General features: G+C 38.0%; 4 protein-coding genes and 1 non-coding gene across 7 annotated transcripts; 3 read left to right on the top strand and 2 right to left on the bottom strand.

The window, feature by feature from the left end:
* Positions 1-599: 599 nt before the first annotated feature.
* Positions 600-3,851, top strand: LOC140890946 (glycosyltransferase BC10). Of its 3 annotated transcripts, none has more exons than XM_073299126.1 (11): positions 600-971; positions 1,129-1,245; positions 1,400-1,500; positions 1,697-1,768; positions 1,850-1,931; positions 2,076-2,156; positions 2,529-2,567; positions 2,768-2,833; positions 2,959-3,108; positions 3,187-3,315; positions 3,410-3,851. In XM_073299126.1, exons 1-11 carry the CDS (start codon positions 747-749, stop codon positions 3,449-3,451), a joined length of 1,104 nt encoding a protein of 367 aa, XP_073155227.1. In that variant the 5' UTR covers positions 600-746; the 3' UTR covers positions 3,452-3,851. The 3 variants fall into 3 exon arrangements, with proteins under 3 accessions (XP_073155227.1, XP_073155225.1, XP_073155224.1); XM_073299124.1 differs by having other exon boundaries at positions 1,067-1,245; positions 2,962-3,108; XM_073299123.1 differs by having other exon boundaries at positions 1,067-1,245.
* A 979-nt stretch (positions 3,852-4,830) lies between these two features.
* On the top strand, positions 4,831-7,703 carry LOC140887578 (galactinol--sucrose galactosyltransferase-like). Its single transcript, XM_073294905.1, has 4 exons — positions 4,831-6,148; positions 6,226-6,403; positions 6,571-6,938; positions 7,034-7,703. Exons 1-4 carry the CDS (start codon positions 4,937-4,939, stop codon positions 7,595-7,597), a joined length of 2,322 nt encoding a protein of 773 aa, XP_073151006.1. The 5' UTR covers positions 4,831-4,936; the 3' UTR covers positions 7,598-7,703.
* Positions 7,704-17,838: 10,135 nt separating this feature from the next.
* On the bottom strand, positions 17,839-20,182 carry LOC140889955 (uncharacterized). Its single transcript, XM_073297702.1, has 3 exons — positions 19,919-20,182; positions 19,601-19,823; positions 17,839-19,490 (listed from the first exon to the last, which is right to left on the bottom strand). Exons 1-3 carry the CDS (start codon positions 20,180-20,182, stop codon positions 17,839-17,841), a joined length of 2,139 nt encoding a protein of 712 aa, XP_073153803.1.
* Positions 19,555-19,661, top strand: LOC140894086 (small nucleolar RNA R71). Its single transcript, XR_012153638.1, has one exon. It is a non-coding gene; the product is annotated as a small nucleolar RNA R71 (small nucleolar RNA).
* A 2,727-nt stretch (positions 20,183-22,909) lies between the features above and the next one.
* On the bottom strand, positions 22,910-23,389 carry LOC140889954 (LOB domain-containing protein 25-like). Its single transcript, XM_073297701.1, has one exon. The coding sequence runs from the start codon at positions 23,387-23,389 to the stop codon at positions 22,910-22,912; it is 480 nt and encodes a 159-aa protein (XP_073153802.1).
* Positions 23,390-24,868: the final 1,479 nt, after the last annotated feature.

Here is a 24,868-nt window from a genome sequence, read left to right as displayed (position 1 = left end):
AACGAATTAAGGCTGTGCTGGGTGTCGTTGAAGGAGCTTGTGCAGAAATCATCTGTTGCGACTGCGTGGTTAGAGTGTGAGGAGCACTTCGTAAAACTCGGCAGGTATGACCCGACGACATTTTGGTCAAAGAGGTATTTAAATTTGATTCACTTTACGGAAGCATGTTGGACCCTAATCTAAAGTATATAGGCTGGAAACCTTGCGCAACCAATAGTTCTTCACGACATGAACTGGTTCGATAGGTAAAACAACGCCAAAGTACAAAAGATTAGTTGAATACTTGTTTAATCAAAATTGGGGACCACTAGGGAGTGCAAACTAAAAAATTTGAACGTAGGGAGTTAGGAGAAATTTATGTTTAGGTTTAGGGATTTTAAAATAACATTAATTAATGTTTTTCTTTTTAAAAAAAGATTTGGTTTTTGTCATTTTACCGAAATTTGGTTTAAATTGAATTATTATTTAGCTTAAAAGTCGATTCAATCATATGGCGACTCTTTGACAACCGACCTATAATGATATATTATATGTGGCCAACTATATATATACATGGAAAAAGGAACAACTAGTTTTCCAGTTGATTAAGATTATGAAAATAAAATCCTCTCTGTTGGAAAAAGAAAAAGAAAAGAAAAACAATATCAGGCTTATGAGCCTCGTTGGAAGCTTTGTTCTCTCTCTCACTCACTCTATGTTTTCTTTGGATCTGATTGTTTAGAAACAGAGAGAAGCTGTAGAAAAGCATGAAGCGAAGAACAAATTCGCAGAAATTTCATCATAGATGGAAGAGGAAGCTTTTGGCGATGCTTTTGTGTTTTTCTTCTTTCGCCATTTTTCTACTCATGGAATCGCAGTACAGCCCCATTCAAATGTTTTCTCCGCCTACAATTGCCAAGCCCAAAATCGCTTGCCTATTTATAGCAAGGAATCGGATTCCACTCGACATGGTCTGGGATGCTTTTTTTCGGGTAAGGTTGAGTTATTTTTCGTTTCTTTGGACTTTGTTTTCCAAGATCTGATCACCAACAAAATTTTTACGTGCTGTGTTTCATCATCTCATTAGTTTTTAGCTCAATTTATAATTCGGCAAACCACGGGTATGCGGATAATCAAGACCTTTTACAGGGAGATGGGGAGAACAGATTTTCCATCTATGTTCATTCACGTCCTGGGTTCTTGTTGAACAAGGCAACTACGAGGTCGCCATATTTCTTAAATCGTCAAATAAATGACAGCATACAGGTCTATTTTTTTTTTTTGATTATCTCAACTACTCGCCAGTTGATTATTTATGTCATTGTTTTGACTCAGCTTAACATGTCTTTGTTTGTAATCTTTAAATCAGACATTTCCAAATTTATTCTAGACTTGATACCTAGAGATTCTTCGTTTCCAGGTAGACTGGGGAGAAGCTAGTATGATCCAAGCAGAGCGTATTTTACTCCAAAATGCACTGATGCATCCCTTAAATGAACGCTTCATTTTCCTCTCGGACAGGTCAATATGTTGTTTCTTTTTTTTTTTTTTTTTTTTTTTTGAATAATCACTTTTCTAATGTTCATGTTTCATATCTGGAACTTTGATCAACAGTTGCATCTTCTTGTCATAAAAGTACTGAAGATTCCATCTATGATGTCTGCCTGCAATCTCTAATGTCTCCTATGTTGTTAATATTTTTATTGTCTTGTCACAGCTGCATACCTCTATACAATTTCAGCTACGTATATGACTATATGATGTCGACCTCAACTAGCTTTGTGGACAGGTTAGTTAAAATGTTACTCATCATTCTCCCCGCCACATTTAGTCAGTTCTCAGCACTTCCTGTTCATAACAATGTAAGCAGTTTTGCGGACACAAAAGAGGGCCGATACAATCCGAAAATGGATCCAGTGATTCCTGTTGATAACTGGAGGAAAGGATCTCAGGTCCGGCATATTTCTGTTGTATTTCATGCTTTTTACAGTCCATTTAGTCTACAAGTACTACGTACAAAAAGGAAAATGCATCGGAGAAGTAAAAAACTGATGTGCATCAAGTTCTTGCCTGTAAACTGTCTTTCATTCTTGCAGTGGGTTGTTCTTACTAGAAAGCATGCCGAGATTGTAGTTCAAGATGACTCCGTATTCCCTATGTTTCAGTGGCATTGCAAGGCAAGCTATTTATGGTTCTGTTCTGCAGTTATGGTGTCACGACTCACATAGATGACTTTTACTCTGCCATCGTTGGTCCTAGCACCGGTAGCAAATATGTTTGAAGATTTCCTTTTTGTGCATACGTCTTCCCATCACATAATTGATGGTCTAGAAGTTTCCATACTATTTTACCGTTGTGAGAGCTTGGTCTGATTGAAGAAGCATGATAATCAAGTACACTGTATCACACGCCAAACTAACTGAGCCTCACACAGGACAAAGTTACACTGCATATGCTTTAATTTGAACTGCCACATCACATCATACAATGATTTGTGAATGTTGATTGAATTTTTCATTAACTTGTTTTTTTTCCCACTCTGCAAGCAGAAGAGATCATTACCGGAATTTTGGCGTGAGCTAGCCCTCGTAAGTGTTCTGTGCAGTTTGCTTCCTTTTCCTGTCTCTTCCAACCCCCTGTGTATCTTTATCAGCAACAAATTTCTGGTTTAGATTGTTGCTGCCACTAGCTTGTATAATCTTCGCACATTTGTAAATTACTCGGTAATGAAAAAGTACCTTCAAGATATGATGTTTCGTTAGTTTTTGTTTAAATCTCTCATCTGCAGCCAGCTGACGCATCAAAGGAACATAACTGTATACCAGATGAACATTATGTGCAGACACTCTTTGCTGTAAGTTGATCTTGCCGTTGGCCTCCTATACCACAGTAACATTTATTCTGCCAAAATTTCAATTATAATATCATCCATGTCCATCAACTTATTTTCCCCGCCCGCTCCTTTATTTAACTGATCAGCAGAAGGGCCTTGAAGGAGAAATCACAAGAAGATCACTGACTCACTCTTCATGGGATCTTTCATCTTCCAAAGACCCTGAAAGGCGAGGATGGCATCCCCTGACTTACAAGTTAGCTGATGCCTCGCCCATGCTCATCCAATCCATCAAGGTACTTGGTGAACTTGTATTCATTTTTGGCTTTTGCACAACTTAAGTAAGAATTTCATAAATTTTATCAATGATCTAGGGTATAGACAATATCTATTACGAAACTGAGTACAGAAGAGAATGGTGCACTAGCAAGGGAAAACCCTCTAAATGCTTTCTTTTCGCGAGGAAATTTACACGGCCTGCTGCTCTACGTCTGCTTAATAATGTGAGTGAGTTAGTGCCTATAAGAAGATACGTTCAAACGTGATGCACGAACTCAAATTCTTATAATAAACATCATTTTGTGTCTGCTGCTGCAGTCTGTTCTGGGAATATCTAATGAAGCACCAAGTAGAGCGTGAAATAGTTTCATCGAGGGATCGATCAGTAGCTACGAAAATGGCTATGACATCGTATTGTGAATAAAGGCGAAATTATACACAAAGGAAGGATTACAAAGAGAAATTCAAAGTTTAAGTGGTATCGTTAAACTCGGTTCCGACCACCTGCTATACATGTGGCAATGGCATATGGCAGTAATTAAATGTGTGGTGTTGTGTAGTAATTTGTACACGTCCAGAATTTGTAATTTTTCAAGTGCAAATCAATTCCAACTCGGAATCCAATCCCAAATGGGTTGAATCTCGTTTGGCCCACATTTTTATTCTGCTAGCATTACCATGTACCCAAGTGTCCAATAGAAAATAAGGTCCCAACCCGAATACCGAAACTTTTTCGTTTATATATATAGATATTTCTATATGTAGGTATATATATATTTTTCAAATCTTACTGTTTTGTTGATCAAAATTAAGGAAAAATAATAACTAATAAATAATCTACATGGGAGCATGACACGTTTGAGATATGTGGCATGTGTATGATACATGTTTGAAGCACGTGGCAATACCACCACCGATATCGTCCACGACGTGACACTTCATTTGTGTATCAAATTAGATCCAACAGATTGCGCTCACAATAACATGTTAGGGTGTAAATTATCAACTCCAAAAAAACTCTATTTGATTATTAGCTACAAAGTACGCGAGCTCAGCTAAACAGTAAGTAATACAGATTGTAATTGGTCGTTATATGAAATAACATTTTCGTACCAAAAAAAAAAAATAATAATGTTCTAAAGAAAAAGTATTATGTGGCTGCATGTATTCTTGTCCTCGATCCTTTCGGCGATTTATGATTGGGTAGGCCGATACCTCTCTTTTTGCCGTACCAAATACATGCAACTTTCTTAGCTTGTCGTCGGAGCGGTAAATTTTTTTTTTTTTGGGGGTTTTCAGACATAAGGAGCGATAATATTTTTAGAAGATTTTAATGAGTGTAGTTCAAATTGTTTGTTTTATAGTCATATAAATAAAAAAAAAAATTATATTTAATAGCAATAGAAGGAAATTTTGCTGTTTAATGAACGTTTGTTAGTTGCGATAAGAAAAGATTCTTGAACGAAAGAATAAAGAAGGAAGAATAATAAAAAATAATAATAATAATAAGAGAGGAAAAGTTCACCTTTGCCAAAAGAAACTTTGGATAGAATATTGGAAGATTCATTTTTATTCATGAATGAATATGATTCCCCGACGTTGGGCCGGCCAGCAATTATAGATTTGGTTAGCACTCGTATATATGCTGAATTTAGCTAATCTTAACATGGGATTCGAGATTCCCACAAGGCTAATGAATTATCGGGGTAGCTCTATATAATATAAGCTGGCCTCGATCATTCCCTCAACTCGATCCATCGATCATATATATATAGCTTGAATTCTGTGTAATATATAGGTACACAGAATAGAAGAGAAGAGAGGAGAGAAATTATATATAAATCGATGGCTCCAAGTTTGAGCAAAGGTGGTTCGAAACCCGCATTTGTTGTGGACGGATCCTTCACTCACTCATCCATAACAATAGATGAAAAATGGAATTTCAAAGTGAATGATCACGTGTTTCTTTCTGAGGTGCCACCCAATATCACCGCCACTCCGTCACCCTACACAGCCGGGGAGGCCACCCCGGGATGCTTCGTGGGTTTCGACAGCAAAGAAGCCCGTAGCCACCACGTGGTCTCCATCGGCAAGCTTCAAGGAATCAACTTCATGTCCATTTTCCGGTTCAAGGTCTGGTGGACCACCCACTGGACAGGCTCTAAAGGCTCCGATCTGGAGCACGAAACCCAAATTCTCATGCTTGACAAGTCACACGACGGCACCAGACCTTATGTCCTGTTTCTTCCACTCATCGAGAGCCCTTTTCGGGCTTCTCTCCAGCCCGGCCCAGACGACCACGTGGACTTATGCGTGGAAACAGGGTCCACGCGAGTTACTGGATCCTCATTTAGGACCTCGCTCTACATGCACGCAGGAGACGATCCCTTTACCCTCGTTAAAGACGCCATTAAAGTGGCGCGCACTCATTTGGGAACCTTCAAACTTCTAGAGGAGAAAACGGCACCAGGAATTGTGGACAAATTCGGGTGGTGCACGTGGGATGCCTTCTACTTAACCGTCCACCCTGAGGGTGTTTGGGAAGGTGTCAAGGGCTTAGTCGACGGCGGATGTCCGCCGGGTCTGGTGCTGATCGACGACGGTTGGCAGTCCATCTGCCACGACGAGGACCCCATCGACTCCGAAGGAATGAATCGAACCTCCGCCGGAGAGCAAATGCCCTGCAGACTCATCCAATTTCCTGAAAACTACAAGTTCAGAGACTACAAGAGCCAAGTGCAGGATTCCGGCATGGGGGCCTTTATCAGGGACCTCAAGCACAAGTTTACTACCGTGGATTACGTGTATGTTTGGCATGCCTTGTGTGGGTACTGGGGTGGGATCCGGCCAAATATTTCTGGCATGCCCCAGGCAAAGGTTATCACTCCGGTGCTGACACCGGGCCTGGAAATGACCATGGAAGATTTAGCAGTGGACAAGATCGTAAACAATGGAGTGGGGTTGGTTCCACCGGAGATTGTCGATCAGATGTATGAAGGTTTACACTCGCATCTGGAGTCTGTTGGGATTGATGGAGTCAAAATTGATGTGATTCATGTAAGTTACATATTTAAATATTATAAGTGTGTGGTTAAATATTGCTACGACGTTTATGGTTTCTTGTACGTACGTAGTTGTTGGAAATGTTATGCGAGGACTATGGTGGGAGAGTGGAGCTAGCTAAGGCGTATTATGGGGCTTTGTCCTCTTCGATAAGGAACCACTTCAAGGGGAATGGTGTAATTGCTAGCATGGAGCACTGCAATGACTTCATGTTTCTCGGAACCCAGGCCATATCCCTAGGCCGTGTCGGTACGTTGTTATGTAGCTAAATTAATTATTATATATAATATCGAAAAATAACGGAGTGTTCCAATTCCATATGAATTCAAATTTGAGTACTGATGATCCTGGAATATATATGGATTGGATATTATTATATTGGTTTTAATCAACGACGTTTAATAACCTGCGCGCAGGAGATGACTTTTGGTGCACCGATCCATCGGGCGATCCAAACGGCACATTCTGGCTCCAGGGCTGCCACATGGTGCACTGTGCTTACAACAGCCTGTGGATGGGCAATTTCATCCACCCCGACTGGGACATGTTCCAGTCCACTCACCCATGCGCCGAGTTCCATGCCGCATCCCGAGCTATTTCAGGTGGACCCATCTACGTGAGCGATTCCGTTGGCAAGCACAATTTCGACCTGCTTAAGACCATGACCTTGCCCGACGGCACCATCCTGCGATGCGACTACTACGCACTCCCAACTCGTGATTGTCTGTTTGAAGATCCGCTCCATAATGGCAAGACCATGTTGAAAATTTGGAACCTAAACAAGGTAATATATATATATAATTAATAATAATTTAATTAGTGGAATTAATACTACATGACGACGTATATGATCATAATGACTTTGATGGTTCCTTTCAGTTCACGGGAGTTGTTGGTCTGTTTAACTGCCAAGGCGGAGGATGGTGCAGGGAGACGAGGCGCAACAAATGTGCCTCCGAATACTCCAAACTTGTCTCCTCCGTCACAGGCCCCAATGACATCGAATGGAAACAAGGCACCAACCCAATCCCTGTTGAAGGAGTTCAAACATTCGCCTTGTACTTGTTCCGGGAGAAGAAGCTCGTCCTGGCCAACCCATCCGATACCGTAGCCATATCGCTGGAACCCTTCCATTTCGAGCTCATCACAGTGTCCCCTGTCAAGTATTTGGCCAAGAAAACCATCCAATTTGCTCCCATCGGCCTAGTAAACATGCTCAATACGGGTGGCGCCCTTCAGTCGTTGGTGTTGGACGACACCGGGAAATGTGTTAAAATTGGGGTGAAAGGAACGGGAGAAATGAGGGTGTTTGCTTCCGAGAGACCCGTGGCTTGCAAGCTCAACGGTGGGAATGCATCGTTTGGGTATGAAGATAAGATGGTTATTGTTCAAGTTCCGTGGAATGCTCCTTCCGGCCTTTCTGTCATTGAATACCTCTTTTGATTTGGATCTTGAAATTAAGAAAAAAAAAACCGAGGGGGCTAAGATTATTTTTTCCCCATAATATATGTAATTTCCAATCATTTGAAATAATAAGTTTTATTATATACCTTTTTTTTAATAAAAAATCATTGCGTGCCACGTGCTTCATGTAACACCTAATGGTAGAATCGAGTAAGGAACTGTCTCGATAACAAATGAGAAACTTATTATCCACTCGATTCCTTACCCGATAAGTGTTGGAATCCGAATATTTGGGATTTCGAATGTTGGAGAATCCGTCGAGAGAGAATATCTTAATAAGAACAATAAAAATTACAAAATGTTCAAACGATATAGAATTTTTTTACGGCACTAATCAAATAAAAGTAGAGAACAATAAATTTAAAGAAAGAGATAACAACATTTAATTTTTAGTTATATTATTTGCACTTTTTAATTTTGGTCATGTTAACGGTGAAATTATATTTTTACATGCATATTACTTGCATGATTTTTTTCCATTTCTGGTTATTGTTTAGCCTAAAATAAAATTAAATTTTCAGCCCAATTACAAATGAGTTAACTCGGCCCAATTCTTGGAAGTGTTGCAACCCGATTATTGCAGTCCGTTTAGAAGGGTGAAAGTCCAATCCTTTGAATTTGTAGCAGCAAATTGAAGTGGAAGCACCATTTTAAAATCAAGACCAAGTCAAAATAGTGGGGAAGAAAGTGGTAAACGTTGCCCGCTATGTACTAGGTGGAAGAGTGGGAAGTTGTCCAAGCATGCAAGCAAAATAAACGACAACAATAATTGAGAAAAGACACAATCAAATCACAAAAATCACAAGCTCCAAAAGCTTTGATTTTATAGCAAATATTCTTGCATATTTTCAAGAAATTCATCATCTTTTTATTTTTCATAAAGTCTAGTGTAGGGCTATAGTATATTTTCTTAGTTCCTCGAGCATTCCAGCACCATATTTTTCTGTTCTTTATGGCAAATTCTTGTCAAATTCAAGTTTTCAATAGCAAAGTTCAAGTTTCGATTGTTGTTGAGAATTTTTCTTCATAGTTTCTTGTGTTCTTTGTTGTTTAACGGGTGGAATTGAGACCAACGATGAAACCGGGACTCACATTTCGTTTGGTTTAGAAGCTAGATTTTACATTCATGTTTCTTTTTACCTCTTGGTACGTACGTGCCTGGAACGCCCGCAACACCCCACTTTAGCCATTTTTTCTGTGCAAACATAATTTTGGCATGTTCGGTGGGACCAGTCCGTCGAAAAACCGCATAGATCCAGAGAAAGGTGACGGAAAACTGTCGTCGCATGATGGTGTATCGGGAGACTTTGTTCCTCATTTTGATGCTACTGAAAATATTGTTCAACCGATGGTTGAGCATATTGAGAAGAACAAGCAAACTGATGAAGGAAGATCTGGTAATATTCTAGAGATCATTTGGTGGTTCCTTCTGAACACTTTGATTCTATGGCCGCAAATAAGTTTGAAGATATGGATCTGATGATTTTTAGTACCATGGAACACGTGGAGCAAACACATAAACTAATGATCTAGGTGTTATTGATACCAAAATTTGTTGTAGTGTCTCTGCAATGAGTTATATGAGAGGTCAGATGAGCAAAATCAAGACAAGTGGAGAATCTGCACCAAAGGTCACTGAAAAGTCTAAGGAGCTTACAGTTAATAAGAGGAAAACTGCTGATGAGAACGAAAGTGGATGATCTAGTGGAGGTTCTCCGACGAGCGATCATCGTCGCCCCGAAAACTCCGAATCTGGTCATTAGAATTACAAGGACACTCCTCTTTAGTATTTACTAAAGAGAAGATGAAATGTGGGGGAGAGTTCTATCAAACCAAAAAGTCAGTGGTAAGGCACCCGTCATTCAAAGTTTTGCAGTTACCAACCCTGGAGCATAGCTTGACTTCGATGATGAACCATATGCTCGCCCATATCCCATCTTGAACTGTCACCCAGAGCTAAAAAGTCCTAGGGCGGTACATGGTCCGCAATATGGGTGGTTAATACCTGAAAGATGAAAATCTCACCAAAAAAAATGGGCGACAGGTAACATGAATGAACCGATCCCACACCAGAATGAAAAGTACAAAAGATTTGATATGTACAACTCATATCAAGAAGGTGCATCTTCTTTTCGGGAGATCATCACATAAGAACTCCAAAGTTAAGCGTGCTTGACTTAGGGCAATTTAAGATGAATCACCCCCTAGGGAGTTTCTCAGGGTGTGTGTGAGTGAGGACATAAGCACGCTGAAAAGACTCGTCTTGATACAGTGAGACATTACATAAACACTTGGGGGACAACCACTTATCATCATCCATTAACTGGACCACAACGGTGGATCAAGAACTGATACGGGAGAGGGTACAGGACCTGTATGGACTAGGAATTAGGCCAATGACTAGGCCTGAGTTCCACAAGCTTTACCCAGAGACCATCGACATCAATAACCCTTATCCTAAGGGCTTCAAGCACTACAAGAAAAAGAATTTTTCGCAGTGTGCAATGTGCGCCACATAATGCTATCCACGATTGACCATAAAATTCGGTTGGAACTAGCAAGTGCACTAGGTCAAGTTATAGTAAATAGAAAATGAGTCCAAGTATCGATCTCACATATACTGTAGTTAATTTTTAAGATTTAATTATTTAATTTATTATAGAAAAAATAATAAAAATATTGTGATGAGTTGAATAAAATATAAATTAAAATAAGCAATAAATAAATATTAAACTATCTAACAACTAAAGCTCAAGAATAAATACAATTAAAACTAGACAACCAAACACACGAAGATATCAAACTAATTTATGCATCAAAATAGCACAAACTGAAAATCATGTCCATTCCAATCACGGTGAATTTTCCTATAATATTTAACAATCTATTTCTAGACTTGCTAAACCTATTCAAGTTGGACGGATTAATTTTTTCTAATTAATTCTAATCAAACTCAAATGCATTAAATATTTATGAAAATTCAGTTTTCACCTAAAATCGCATACTGAAACCGATTACTATTTCTAGTCGGGTTAACCATATGTTGATTGATATTTTTGAAGCTATCATTAATCAATCTTCTTTTGGGTCGTGATTAATCAACACACATGTGACTAGGTGATCAGGCTATTCACAAGAAATATTAAACTAACACCAATCAGTAATTGAAAATATCCACAATATTTCAAACATGTAACCACGTCTCAAACATAAATTAGTTTCGACCCAATCTCGTGGTTTTGGTTGAAGAAAAACTACTCAATAAACGAAAATAAAATTCAAGAATATGTTTTATTCATAAAAATAAGAAGAACAGAGAAGAAACTATTATGGAGCGTCTTTCAAGTCTTCAATCCTCAGCCCTAGCCGCCGTCCTCTCTCAATTCTGCGTGAAGTCCCGAATTCTCCTCAAATTATGATATATATATGTCCCCAAATCCAAACTCTTTCTTTCCTTATTGCTAGAGTCCGAAAAATAAAAATTACCATGTCCAATTGCGCTCGAGCGGTTGAAAGAGCCCGCTCGAGTGCCAAAATTCTACCTCCAAACATAAAACTTCTCTAGGCGCGCTCGAGCGGCTAAATATTCTCGCTCGAGCAAGAGAACAATAAAAATTACAAAATGTTCAAACGATATAGAATTTTTTTTACGGCACTAATCAAATAGAATTAGAGAACAATAAATTTAAAGAAAGAGATAACAACATTTTTAGTTATATTATTTGAACTTTTTAATTTTGGTCATGTTAACGATGAAATTGTATTTTTACATATTACTTGCATGCTTTTTTTTTTTTTTTTTTTTTCATTTCTGGTTATTGTTTAGTCCAAAATAAAAGTAAATTTTCAGCCCAATTACAAATGAGTTCACTCGGCCCAATTCCTGGAAGTGTTGCAACCCGATTATTGCAGTCCGTTTAGAAGGGTGAAAGTCCAAGCCTTTGAATTTGTAGCAGCAAATTGAAGTGGAAGCACAATTTTAAAATCAAGATCAAGTCAAAATAGTGGGAAAGAAAGTGGTGAACGTATTCCACTATGTAGTAGGTGGAAGAGTGGGAAGTTGTTCAAGCATGCAAGCAAAATGGACGACAACAACAATTGAGAAAACACAATCAAATCACAAAAATAACAAGCTCCAAAAGTTCTGATTTTATAGCAAATATTTCTGCATATTTTTGAGAAATTCATCATCTTTTTATTTTCCACAAATTCTAGTTTAGGGCTACAGTATATTTTCTTAGTTCGTCGAGCATTCCAGCACCATATTTTTCTGTTCTTTATGGCAAATGCTTGTCATATTCAAGTTTTCAGTAGCAAATTTCAAGTTTTGATTGTTATTGAGAATTTTTCTTCATAATTTCTTGTGTTCTTTGGTGTGTAACAGGTGGAATTGAGACCAACGACGAAATCGGAACTCACATTTTGTTTGGTTTAGAAGTTAGATTTTATATTCATTTTTATTTTTATCTCCTGGCACTTACGTGCCTAGCACGTCCGCAACACCACACTTTAGCCATTTTTTGTGTGCAAACATAATTTTGGCACGTCCGATGGGACCATGCTGTCGAAGAACCGCATAGTACAGAGAAAGGTGACGGAAAACTGCCGTCGCATGATGGTGTATCGGGATACTTTGTTCCTCATGTTGATGCTACTGAAAATATTGTTAGCCGATGATTGAGCATATTGAGAAGAACAAGCAAACTGATGAAGGAGGATCTGGTAATATTCCAAAAATTTGGTGGTTCCTTTTGAACACTTTGATTCTATGGTCGAAAAGAAGTTTGAAGATATGGATCTGATGGTTTCTAGTACCATGGAACACATGGAGCAAGCACATAAACTTATGATCTAGGTGTCATTGATACCAAAATTTGTTGTAGTGTCTCTACAATGAGTTATATGAGAGGTGAGATGAGCAAAATCAAGACAAGTGAAGAATCTGTGCCAAAGGTCACTGAAAATTCTAAGGAGATTACAGTTAATCCAAGGAAAACTGCTGATAAGAGTCACAAATTCAACGAAGGTAGAGGATCTAGTGGAGGTTACCCGGCGAGTGATCATTGCCACCCCGGAAACTCTGGATCTGGTCATCAAAATTACAGGTACACTCCTCCTCACTACAAATAAGATGAAATGGGGGGGGGGGGGGGGGGGGTGGAGTTCCATCAAACCAAAAAGTCAGTGGTAAAGCACCCGTGATTCAGAGTTTTACAGTTACCAACCCTGGAGCACAGCTTGACTTCGATGATGAACCATATGCTCTCCCCTATCCCATGTTGGACTGTGACATCCGGAGCCAAAAATTCCTAGGGTGGTACATAGTTTGCAATATGGATGGTTAATACCTGAAAGATGGAAACCCCACCAAAAATAATGGGCAACACGTAACATGAATAAACCGATTCCACACCAAAATGAGAGGTATAAAAGATTTGATATGTACAACTCATATCAAGAAAGTGCATCTGTAAGGATCCGATTTTACTATATTAATTAATTTGTGTGTTAAAAATATGTATTTATAAATATCGATTTATAGACGATATTAAAATGCATATTTGATTTATAAATCACACAGTAGTTGAAATAACTCAAATCGGGTCAAGTTTTAACCCCGAATGAATAAAAGAAAACACACATTAAACTAATACATATCCATATACAAATATAATATATATAGCATAATCTCTCTCCTCCATCTTTTTCCACCGCCTCCGCCTCGTCTGTTCTTCTCGATTTCTTTTCAAAATTTTCCTATCGCTTCAAATCTCCGTATCTTCTTCGTTTTTGGCCGGATTTTGAAAATAAATATAGTTTCGGAATCCTCTCGATGAGAGCTATCTTTCCGTACCTATATTTCATATTTTTATTGAGATTCCCGAAAACCCGTTGCACCAGCCGCCGCCGCTAGCCATCGTTCGCCGCCGCCAATCGTCGCCGGAGTTTAGGGGGTTGTGGTTTTGGTTGATTAGACCTCTAATTCGAATATTTGAGGTAGATTTCAAGATTAGTGTTCCAAATTTTGGGAATATTGATTCAATTGACTTCCGATAATTGATATTTGATTTATTATTGGTTGTAGGTACTAAATTGGAGTCGATTGAAGGTATTCGATATTTTTCAGAATTTATTTGGGATTAATTTTGAATTTCCAGATTTTTAATATTGGGGATTTTTGAATTTAAGTGTTGATTAGTCAGTATTTGAGTGTTTAGATGCTCTAAAAAATTTAAATGCACATTTTCGAAATTTGTAGGAATTTTTGGAAAATTCAGATTGTTCTACTTTGGGTATTTCGACTTTTAAGTCGGTTATTCGACATTTTGTCATTGATAGGATAATTTAATATGAGATATGAATTTGTAAAAATGTTAGTTTGATTTTTAGATTTAGTTTCAGTAATTCGCAGATTATATAAATGAAAATAGGAATTAATATGATATCAATGGTTTTTCACAGGATTGAACTATTCAAGAATTACTTGAGATATTTCTGTGGTAAAATAAGTGTTGGTTGAGGTACGTATGAGCTATTTATATTACGACGCATATAATGACATGTAATGATATTAAGTATTTTGTAATGAGTGATAATGTGCTTTATGTGCTTATGTGGATTATATGATTGCATTCATTCATTTACAATTTTTCATAGCACGTTGAGCCTTGACTCCTTTGATTGCTATTGATATTGATCTCTTGAGATGTATTGAGTCATCATGGAGCGAGTGACATTGTTTAGTGCATTCCTGAGATAGCATGAGGCACGGAAAGGTAGCTCCTGTCGCCCTCCGATGCTACGTACGACACTCCTGATGACAGCATGAGGCTGGACGGGTCGCTCCTGTCACCCTCCGATGCTACGTGTATGGATTAGCAGTGATGATTCGAGGTCTGCTGCGTTCCTGGCACGGGTGGCCACTGAGATTATTGTTATACGATTATTTGGACTCCATTTGGTATCCCTTATTCCATTGATACCTGTCATGCATTACATTGCATTTCATTGCATTGTACTTGATTTTATTCATGTCAGTTATATTTGTCGTAATTTTCCTAGTTCGTCGTACTGGGGTCCGACCCCTGTTTTCTTTTTATGTTGTGGTTGTTTGTGATTCATAGCAGGTTATCCAGGGGGATTTGATGCATCTGGTGGAGCGTCATCTAGTGGTACCCAGTGAGACGAGCGTGGAGTCGAGTTCCCAGATATATGTATATATCAGTTTGGCGAGTTTTATATTTGCTGGGGTGATGCCCTGTGTATCTGTATCGATAGTTTTGGAATTTGTTTTGGATTGTTATTTGTGTGATCGAGCCTTGCCGGCTCTGCATGTATTTAGTCCTGGCCAGTGCGGCTATAGGTTTGTAAATTGGAGTTGTGACTCTATTTTCGAGTATATATTGTTGGTTGTGTTATACAGGGCCGGACCACCGAGACTTTAACTTTCCAGGAAAGAGCCTCAACCTGGAGTTAAACAAAAGAACTGCTTCTCCTTCCTTAAATTCTCTATGAAGAATGCGTCTGTCATGTATTCTCTTGGTCCTTTCTATGTACAACATCGCCATATCGTATGCTTGATCTCAAAACTCCTCCAATTGGTTTAGCTCTAGCAATCTTTTATCACCTGCAGCAGCAAATTCAAAATTTAATGCTTTGATAGCCCAATATGCTCTATGCTCTAACTCAACTGGAAAATGACATGTCTTTCCAAACAACAGTCTATAAGGGGAGGTTCCTATAGGCATTTTGAAAGCAATCATATAGGCCCATAATGCATCGTCAAGTCTAAGTGCCCAATCCTTTCTATTTGTACTCACACTTTTTTTCCAAAATTTTCTTAATTTCTCGATTGGACACTTCTACTTGGCCACTTGTTTGGGGATGATAAGGAGTAGAAACTTTGTGCTTGACACCATATTTTTTCAAAAGATTTTCAAAGAGCTTATTACAAAAGTGGGTGCCACCATCATTAATAATTGCATATGGTGTACCAAACCGGTTAAAAATGTTTTTCTTCAAAAATTTTAGGACCACCTGTGCATCATTAGTTGCCAAAGCTTCAGCCTCTACCCATTTAGAAACATAATCGACGGCGACCAAAATGTATTTTTTTGTAAAAGATTTTGGAAATGGTCCCATAAAATCGATTCCCCACTCATCAAATATCTCACACTCAATAATATTATTCAAAGGCATTTCATGACGGTTTGAGATATTACCTGTCCGCTGACATCTATCACACTCAATGAGATAAGCACGTGCATCTTTAAAAAGATTGGGCCAATAAAACCCACATTCAAGTACCTTAGTTGCCGTCTTGATAGGCCCAGCATGGCCACCTACCTCACGGTCATGACAATGACTGACGATGCTTTTCATTTTTCCTTCCGCCACACATCTTCGAATCATAGAGTCAGCACAGATTTTAAACAAGAAAGGTTCTTCCCAAAAATAATGCTTTACATCTGATAGAAACTTTTTCTTTTGATGAAAAGACAAGTTATGTGGGAGTGTGCCCATGACCAAGTAATTTGCAAAATTAGCATACCACGACAAGTGTTCTATGACAAACAACTTTTCATTAGAAAACCAATCATCTATGTCCTCAGTATCATTCTGTGCACAATCAGGAATGCATTCTAGTCTAGATAGGTGATCAGCGACAACATTTTCTACTCTTTTTTTTATCCTTTATCTCTAAGTCAAATTCTTGTAAGAGTAGAATCCACCTAATCAACCTAGGTTTTGCATCTTTCTTAGCCAAAATGTGTTTAATTGTAGAATGATCTGTGTATGTAGTGATTTTCAAAAGTACAAGGTATGAATGAAACTTGTCCAGTGCAAAAACTACAGCTAGCAACTCCTTTTCAGTGGTCGCATAATTCAATTGAGCCTCATTCAAGGTTTTACTAGCATAGTAAATAGTACGAAATACCTTGTCTATCCTCTAGCCAAGTACAGCATCGACGGCTGAGTTGCTGGCGTCACACATTACCTCAAATGGAAGATCCCAATCCGGTGAATTCAACACTGGTGCAATCACCAATCTTTCTCTCAGAAATTCAAACGCCTGCAAACAAGTGGAATCAAAATTAAAAGGTGTATCTTTCATCAATAATGAAGATAGAGGTTTTGAAATTTTTGAAAAATCTTTAATGAACCGCCGATAAAAACCGGCATGGCCTAGAAAACTTATGACTCCCTTGATCGTTGTCGGTGGAGGTAGATTCTGAATGACTTTCACCTTGGCCCTGTCCACCACGATTCCCTGCTCAGATATTCGGTGCCCTAATACAATACCTTCGGTCACCATGAAGTGACACTTCTCCCAGTTGAGTACCAAGTTCGTTTCCTCACATCTCAGCAAAACATTATTCAGATTATTCCCACATGCATCAAAAGACTAACCAAAAATGGAAAAATCATCCATGAATATTTCTAAAAAATTTTCAACCATATCGTGAAATATAGCAGTCATGCATCTCTGAAAAGTCGCAGGAACATTACAAAGACCAAAAGGCATGTGTCTATAGGCAAACGTACCATATTTGCAAGTGAAAGTTTTTTTATCCTGATATTCAGGTGCAATCGAAATTTGATTGTATCCTGAATACCCATCTAAAAAGCAATAAAATTCATACCCAACAATCCTTTCTAGCATTTGGTCAATGAAGGGGAGGGGAAAATGGTCTTTACGGGTTGCGTCATTCAATTTTCTATAGTCTATACACACACGCCACCCTGTAACTGTCCTAGTAGGTATCAACTCATTCTGTTCATTCTTAATGACAGTTATTCCCCCTTTTTTCGGTACACATTGAACCAGACTCACCCATGCACTATCAGAAATGGGATAAATGATAATTGCATCCAGAAGTTTTATCGTTTCAGCCTTTACTACTTCTTGCATCTTGGGATTCAATCTCCTCTGTGGTTGGACCATGGGGTTGATGTTCTCTTCCATTAATATCTTGTGCATGCAGATAGATGGATTAATGCCTTTGATATCTGCGACCTTCCAGACAAACACACTCTTATGACTTTTGAGAACATCCAGCAGTCTGGTATCCATATCACCTGTCAAAGAAGAAGAAATTATGACAGGTAAATTTCCATTCTCACCTAAAAATACATATTTGAGATGGGTAGGTAATGGTTTCAACTCCATAGTTGGTGGTTCTTCAAGGCTTGGTTTCTGGAGGACTAAATCCTTCTGGTCACCAAGATCTTCGAGTCTGAGCTTTCCACCTTTTTCGCCATGACTGGTTATCATTCAAGTACGCCGTCATCTCTTCTATCTCGACATTGATTAAGTCATCACAAGAAGTCGATAAAATTGCAGCTTCTAATGGTTCCTGAAATGTATCCTGCACATAATCATATAAAAGTGAGTCCACAACATCAATCTGAAAACACTCTTCATTATTTTGTGAAAATTTAAGTGCATTAAACACATCAAAGGAGATTTTCTCATCTCCCACTCTCAGATGTAGCTCTCCCTTTTGGACATCGATTAGTGCTTTCCCTGTTGCCAGGAAAGGTCTTCCCAGAATAAGCGGCATGTCCAAATCTTCCTCCATATCAAGCACCACAAAATCCACCGAAAAGATGAACTTATCGACTTTCACCAGCACATCCTCTATTATCCCCCTGGGATATTTGATAGTCCTGTCCGCCAATTGAAACGACATCCGGGTGGATTTCGGCTCTCCCAAGTTCAGTTTCCTGAAAACCAAATATGACATTAAGTTTATACTAGCTCCCAAATCACACAAAGCTTTATGAAATTGCACATCATTAATGATAAAAGGAATAGAAAAACTCCCTGGATCTTTTTGCTTTGGTGGTATCTTGTTCTGAACTAGCGCAGAGCAATTTTCTGTTAGGCTGATCATTGCATGCTCCTCCAATTTTCTCTTGTTGGAGAGAATCTCCTTCAAGAATTTAGCGTAACTGGGCATTTGCATCAATGCATCAGCGAAGGGGATGTTTATATTCAATTTCTTGAATACTTCTAGGAATTTCGCAAATTGAGAATCTAGCTTGGCCTTCTTGAGAGCTGCAGGAAAAGGTGGTGGAATAACAATATTTGACAGTGATGTGGGTGGTTGTGTAGAATCAGAAGACTTACCTGCAGTTTTCCCTGGTGTAGCTGGTTCTGATTCTTTCTCTCCTCGTTTCTCACCCTCAATTATCTTCCCACTTCTTAGTTCAACTGCCTTGACCTTCTCTTTTGGATTCTTTTTCGTGTCACTTGGCAATGTACCCAGCTCTCTACTGGACATCGCTTTAGCTAACTGCCCTATTTGATTTTCCAAGTTCTTAATCGATGCATCCTGATTCTGCATTCTAGTCTCAGTGGATGATATAAACTTCTGCATCATCTCTTCCATGCTTGACTTCTCTTCTTGAGGATGTCTTCCGTAGTTCTGATTCCCATATGACCTATTATTCTGTCCTTCCCACGAAAATTTCGGATGCTGTTTCCACCTTGGATTATATGTGTTCGAGAATGGATCATTCCTAGGGCGGTTCTGATTTCCCACATGGTTCACCATTCCTCCTTCTGGCTGATATGAAGGATTTCCTGTCTGACAATCTTTTGTGAAGTGTTCAGCACCACATTTCTCACACCACACTACTTGAATACGCATCGCAGACTGCCCTAGAGTTAGCGCTTCAATCCTCTTATTCATGACTTCAAGCTGAGCTGCTACTGAGGTGAATGCATCAACTTGATGCATTCCTGCGGTTCTCCTGGCTGCATTCCTCTCTGATTGAGGATGATAGCTAATGGATGCCATCTCCTCAATTAACTCATATCTGTCCTCTGGTGATTTTCGTAACAAATTTCCCCCTGCAGCTGCATCTAACATGGTGCGATTTGAGTGAGGAAGGCCATAATAAAATTTTGTACCACAAGACTGTCTGGTAGTTGGTGATGTGGGCATCTCCTTAGTAGATCTTTGTAACGCTCACATGCTTCATAGAGTGTTTCCTGTTCGCCTTGAGAAAATGTTGTGATGTCAGCTCTGAGTTTCATTGATTTGGATGGTGGAAAATATTTGGTCAGGAAAGCCTTTGCGAGATCATCCCAAGTAGTGATGGAACCTGCAAGTAGATTTGTTAGCCATGCTTTAGCTTTATCTCTTAAAGAAAAAGGGAATAAACACAAACGAATAGCGTCATAATTAGAAACTCCCTGCATCTTAAAAGTGTCACAGATTTCTAGAAATTTGTCAGGTGCGCATATGGGTCATCTATTGTCATCCCACCAAACTGGACTGTGTTTTGCACCATTTGAATGACAACAGGCTTTATTTCAAACTGATTTGCTGCTATGGCTGGCCTGATGATGCTTGGTCTGGCATTTTCGATAGATGGCATTACACTATCCAGCATTGACCTGTAGATAGGTGGTGCATTATTCTCATCTTTTCCATCTCCACATAGTCGTTCTTGTTCTGCAATTGATTCTTTTTGTTGTCTTCTTCTTCTGCGAAAAGTTCTTTCAATTTCTGGATCAAAAGACAAGAGTTCTGCTTCAGGTAAATGTTGCATGCACTGCAAGAGAATCCTGCAATTCACAGATGAAAATAGTGATTGAAATTGAAGTAGAGAAAATGAAATAAGAAAAATCAAAGTAATTAATAGTCCCCGGCAACGGCGCCAAAAACTTGATCGAGCAAATACTAACACTTAATTTCAATATAATTATCTCTCTTTTATGCTCAAAATTATCGCAAGTGCACGACTCAAGTTATAGAAAAGTGTACTGAGTACGAGTATCGTCCTCAGGGACTATGTCACAATAATTCAATTATTTAATTTCTCTACTCAAAGTAATGAAAATTTGATTATTGATTATTCTAAAATTATAAATTAAAGAATTTAATTGAATAATTACTTGAATGAAAATAAAATAAACCAAGCAATGCTTAGCGCAGAAAAATATAATATGAGGAAATTTTGTTGGAATCTCGGTTCACCTTTCCCCTAATTGAATTTGGACGATTGAAATTACTTTTACACTCATAAATTTGACAAGAATTCCTGAAATATTGACACACTCTATCGAGTTGATGCCAATCTAGTTCAAGTTAATGAAACAATCAAATCTCTTTGATTATTTATTATTACTAATTGCTTTGCGTTCATTGAATTCCTACAACTTTTAACCTGGTGGTCTATGGTTATCAAAATGTACTAAATATCATATCTCTATGCATATTTTAAGTCCATGGATTTTATCACTCGTCCTAATCATGAATCTATCTCTCGACAGCAATTCACAATCTACGAATCTATATTAAAGTTAGCTACTCCTCAACATAGAATAATAAACTATGATAAAATCAAATACTCGTATAAAAACTCAATCAATTCGTCCAACGATTCAATCACAAAAACATATATGTTTCGGGGTTAGGATCCCCTAAATTCCAACAAAATAGAGTTTAGCTACTACAACTCATAATAAAATTCAAACTAATAAAGTTTTCAACATAAAATTTCAGTAAAATTGAAGAAGAAAAACTCCCAACGAGAAGAAGAAGAATCGATCTTCAGAGCCACCTCCGCCTTGCTTTGGTGTGATTTTCCCACCCTAAAAACATCTGAAAATCTTTTATATATATTGCCCTCAGAGTCCTTTCCATATAAAACTCCCGAAATAAAAATTTCCAAAATCTCGCGCGGGCGCTCGGTCTGCTAATTTTTGCCGACCGAGCGCTGGACTCTAGCCAACCTTCTGCCCGTTTTTATTCAGCAAGCACTCGGTATGCTGTTTTTCATCGATCGAGCGCTTCATTTTCTTCAACTCTCTGCCTGCCTAAATAATGTCAGCGCTCGGTCTGCTCTTTTTTGCGGACCGAGCGCACCCCCTTGTGAAGCCCGAAAATATGATTTTTTCCCGCTTTCCTGCCAATTTAATCATAAATCAATAGGAGTAAACAAACCACATAAAACTACACTAAATGCAAACAAAATTAGAAAAACAATAACAAGACGACAAAGAATGAATGCAAAACACTAATAAAACGAGGAAAAACGACTCTTATCACCTACCCTTCGTGAGAGATGTTCTGAGCAAGGGATAGATTGTTGTAGATAAGATATCTACAAATGAGAATCATGCTGATATGCTAACCAAGGCACTGCCTCAAGTCAAGTTTAGGTACTGCCAAAGCTTGGTTAGCATAGGCAATAGAACTTAGTTCTAACATGGAGGAAGGCAGCCAACTCATGGAGACAAGGTGGAGAATTGTTGGAAGTGTCTCTCAAAGTTGAATATTCCTTGATCAAGAATTTATAGCTCGAAACAAATAGGAGGGAACAACCGGATGCAAACGGAAGTTGAGGGCAGTTAAGGTGGTTAGTTCAGATTGGAGCTGAAAACAGCTAGCTTCTTGAATTAAGGATGACTGGAAAATTGGAGTGGTGACTGGTAAAGAAGGCAGTTATATACTCGAAGGAACTCACTTGAAACGAGATTAAAAAAAAGCATCAGAGATCAACACAAAGGAGATTCAAGAGAGAAACTCATATTGTATAGCTTAATTAGGAGTGTACTTTGAGATTGTTGATTGGTTCTTGAATCAAAGCTTTAATTTGTAAATGGGATACTCTTTCAATCAATAAGATTGGCTGCTATTTTCTCCCGTGGATGTAGACTCAAGAAAGGGTCGAACCACGTAATTGTTGAGTGTTTCTTGCTTGTTTATTTATTTATTTTTTTTTATCTTATTCTCTGTTTTGATGTGAGTGTTCTCGAAGTGATTGACGTTTGTGAGCTAAACAAGAAGTAAGGCAATCGGTGTTATAGTACATTAACACTATGTATGTATGATTTCTTGCCATGAACTCTGTTTCTTCACAATATCTCAATTTTTCGATATGAAAGCAAATAATTTCATCCGCCCATGCTAAGGTTTCTGGTTTTCAAAGCTGCATAATATTTGGGAAATGATTTTTTGACTCATGGGTGTGGAGAGGTACTACATGCTGTTGAGTTCCTTTTTGGGCCGTTGGACTGCATGTAATATTATAGCTCGATCACAAATACTATTACTATATATTCATAACTTCCATTTTTTTTGACACACATATAGATATGTAGTATTTTCACACACTTGGTGAACTCAATATTTTTTTCATATAGCTAGGTGAATCTCCAACAAAATATAATAATGCAAACTCTATACGATATTTTAATTTAATTTAGATTATACATACATGCTAATTGTCGTCCGTTCCCATTTTAATATATATTACAATCATTTTATGAAATCAGCGGCCGCCATCTCCACCGATTCCAGCGTTATCGCTGGCGGGATTGTTAATCCACTGATAAGGATTATATGCCACACAAATCCCCGTATTCGTATCCAACGAAGAACCACCCCTTCCATAATTTTTGCCTTTGGAATAACGCATTAAATCAGCATTAACAGCATCTAATTCCCTCTGAAGATGAACAACTTGCCTTTGAAGAACAGATATTGCCCCTACGCAGCCGTACACCGGATCTTTAAGCCGCGCATCCGCTTCGTATGCTAGAGAGTTCACTGCATCTTCTCTTTGATGTGGGAGGATTTCGTTTAGCAGTTTGCTAACGTTGCTGGATCCGAAGATTTTGTGTACGTTGGCGAATTTGGTGGGTTCCTCCGGAGGAAAATAAGGGGCAAATATGCAGCCTGTCAGGCATTTTCTTCTTAGGAATTTGCAGGCTGCGCATGGAGGGTTTGAATACATGGTATTTGATGCCATTGCTGCCCAAAAAAATTTCATCAAAAGTCATATCCATAATTTTAAGTTCAAGATTTATATATGCTTCTACAAAATAGCATAGATTTCTCTCATACATATTATATTTGATATATACAACAGTATGATGCAGTACCTCTTGATTACTCACGGATGAGTTGATTAAGGATACATATATAATATGAATATGATAAATCAATATACTTGGAATATTATATAAAACTATAATACATGACACTAATCATTCGTATAACATTACTCAAATTAACATTGGAACAAGTAAGAAGATTAATCAACTCATATATTATGCTTTAATTACACTAATCAGTGTCAAAGACTGGTAGCTAGAAAAACTTGGATCTCTTTAGTCTTATGATCATACACCGCACCTAAGATACTCTTCCAATCGTCTCAAGTAATTTTGGAAATTAATTGTCAGATTTCAAAATCAACATGAGAGAAGACGTTTTTGTTTAAATAGAAAATTTTAAAAATTGAATCTCTCTCTCACACACGCAAACATATATAAATCTTCGGCCCTTACCAGCCAAAATCGTAGCTAGATCAGATCAGAGCTAGAAAATTTTTTGCCTGTATTTCTTGGATCATCTATTTTCCCCTAGCCTGCAGTGAGATGATATAATATATTTATATATATATATATATATACATATATATACACGAGTCAAAATTGGTTAATTACTGATCAATACAAGAGGTCATTCAAAGCATCAACCAAAGTTAACCTAAATAAACATACCTCTATTACTGGATCTATCTCAATTTGCATAAAACTCAGCCACTCAAAACAGGAAGAAAAAAAAAACACTATTATATTCCGTTAAGCATATATATATGGCTAAATTAAATTTGGGAAACAAGGGTTTGTTTCTGTTTTTTATTTTTCCCAGAAGCAAAAATAACTGGAGGAACTTTATTTTTCATAAATTAAGCTCCCACACAAGAGGGTGATCCGCCATTAAAACACTTCAGTTTCTTCGAATTTATAGACCAAAAAATGTGAAACAAAAGGAAAACCCTAGAAGCGAGCAGCCTGCAAGAAACACGAGCTAGCTGGTATATAAATTTGTAAAGTGGGCTCTGAAAATAAAAATAAATAAAAAATCGTAAAGGTGGGAATATAATGAGAGAAAGGGGGTGGAATTAATATACATTGGGTAATGGCTAGTCAGTGAATTAATTAAATTGGGAAACAGGAAAAGCTTAAAAAAAAATTATTCAAAAGCTTCAATTCTGTCCCACAAAATATTCGAGACCTAATCAAAATAAATACTATGGGAGCTATTTATTTTACATTTTCACTTCTCCCTTTAATTTTACCTCCACACTTTACTAAAGTTTTCTTTGTAACAAAAAGTTAGAGCCAAGACCATTCAGAAAACATTTTCGGTGTATTCGCAAACTATTTTCTAAGTAGATTTTTATTTTTTTTAAATAGGTACATAATTGTGTTGTTTCCAT

Source organism: Henckelia pumila, chromosome 3 (genome assembly GCF_033568475.1).
Source record: "Henckelia pumila isolate YLH828 chromosome 3, ASM3356847v2, whole genome shotgun sequence".
NCBI lineage: Eukaryota > Viridiplantae > Streptophyta > Magnoliopsida > Lamiales > Gesneriaceae > Henckelia > Henckelia pumila.
The sequence above is the reverse complement of the archived record's forward strand: the minus strand, read 5'-3'. Positions and strand labels throughout refer to the sequence as shown.